The sequence below is a fragment of the Alligator sinensis genome, unplaced genomic scaffold, assembly GCF_000455745.1.
Source record: "Alligator sinensis unplaced genomic scaffold, ASM45574v1 scaffold442_1, whole genome shotgun sequence".
Taxonomy (NCBI): domain Eukaryota; kingdom Metazoa; phylum Chordata; order Crocodylia; family Alligatoridae; genus Alligator; species Alligator sinensis.
Window position 1 is genome coordinate 2,207,160 of NW_005841829.1, and position 1,522 is coordinate 2,208,681.

The following is a 1,522-nucleotide window of genomic DNA, read 5'->3' on the forward strand; positions in this document are numbered from 1 at the left end:
ATTCCTTTTCATCACTTTCATCAAAGCAGTCGGGCAGCCCATCACACTGCCAGGCCCCCGGGATACAGCGCCCGTTACTACACATGAAGTTTCCAGGAATATTACATTCATTTGTGAAGTTGTTTCCAGGCAACAGCTGGCTATCTGCAAAAGAAGGGGACAAAAAGAAAAGATCCAACATGATTTACAGAAGTGACTCTAACTTCTTAAATTGTAGTCTACTGGTATATACAGACAAATGCAAAGCCAATGATGCTGCTGCTCACCAATGGAAGAATTAAAACACATGATGATTTTCAGGGAACCTGCTTCCTTGAGAAGTTTACCCTTTACTATTACTCTCCAACCCAGAAGCATCATCTTCCCCTCCCTCACTCCCAGCCACTACATCCTGTGGGATTTTCCCAAATTGCACAGATCTCTGGGCTCCTTCTCCTCTAAAGCATACACCCATGTAAAACCAAACAAGACTACAAATTGGGTTCCAAATCCCCATAATTCTGCCTGATTAGTATTTTGTCTGCAAAACATTTTTCTATCCCCCAGGGGCTGGGAGCTAGATGGTATGTTGGTTAATGCATACTAGCTTTTCAATTTAGTTTTAAATACAGTGCTGCTAGTGAAAATTAGAAGTGAGCTTCCTGGTCTTAATCTAGTCCCCTGGCATACATCTGTTCACAGGCAAGAAAGGCAGCTGGCACATTAAAACAGTCTGGCAAAAAAAGCAGATTCAGCACTAGAATGGAAGGAGGGTTTCAGAGCAGGATGGAAGCATGAAGGCCAAGTCTCTGGGTCAAATGTGGCTCCACTCAGTAATCTCAATTCCTTGGAGGTGTTAAATGCAGGTACCCCACTAAACTTCAGGAAAAATAGACGAGGGAATATGCAACAATCTCTTAAAGAAAACTGAAGGTGCAAGCTCACAGATAGGAATCCCTTTTTTCTGATTCAAAGTGAAGAGCAATACTGTAAAGCTTCAAATCCGAACTACAGAATAATAATGAATGGGACAGATGGTGGAAGAAAGATGTGTGCGGGCCGGGAGCGACCCGAGCCCTTTTCGCGCTGCACGCGGGCTGTGGCCAGCAGCCCGGGCACGCCGGGACGGAGAGGGAAGGCCTTCGAGCTGGAATTAGGCACGGACGCGTAGCGGTAGTTTAAAAGATTGTTTACTTACACCGAGATGGCAGTGGTATAGGCTGGAAAACTTGCTTAAGTTGCGGTTACAGAGAGAAAAGAAAACAAAACTCGAACCTGCAGGGCACGAGGGTACGTCGCATAGGGTTCCGGCGACGGGAAGATGAAAAATACGAGGGTACGTTGCAAAGGGTTTCGGCAACGGGAAAGTAAACCTGCAGGACTCGAACCCGGGTAGAAGAGCTCTGGAGTCGTCCGGCAAGGACTCACACGAAGTTTGCTAGGCTCCGTGGGTCCGGTTCGTTGCGCACGGGAGAGGATACATCTAGGAATCTATCGGCGACGGGGAGAGGCTAGAGGTTGATCAGACCTCCGTTGCCTACTT

General features: G+C 47.0%; 1 protein-coding gene across 1 annotated transcript in view; it reads right to left on the reverse strand.

Moving 5' to 3' along the window:
- Positions 1–1,522, reverse strand: part of LDLRAD3 (low density lipoprotein receptor class A domain containing 3) — a 148,913-nt gene that overhangs the window by 146,141 nt on the left and 1,250 nt on the right. Inside the window, exon 2 of the mRNA XM_014526969.2 lies at positions 1–144. Within this exon, the coding sequence (XP_014382455.1) occupies positions 1–144 (144 nt within the window). The remainder of the gene's footprint in view (positions 145–1,522) is intronic.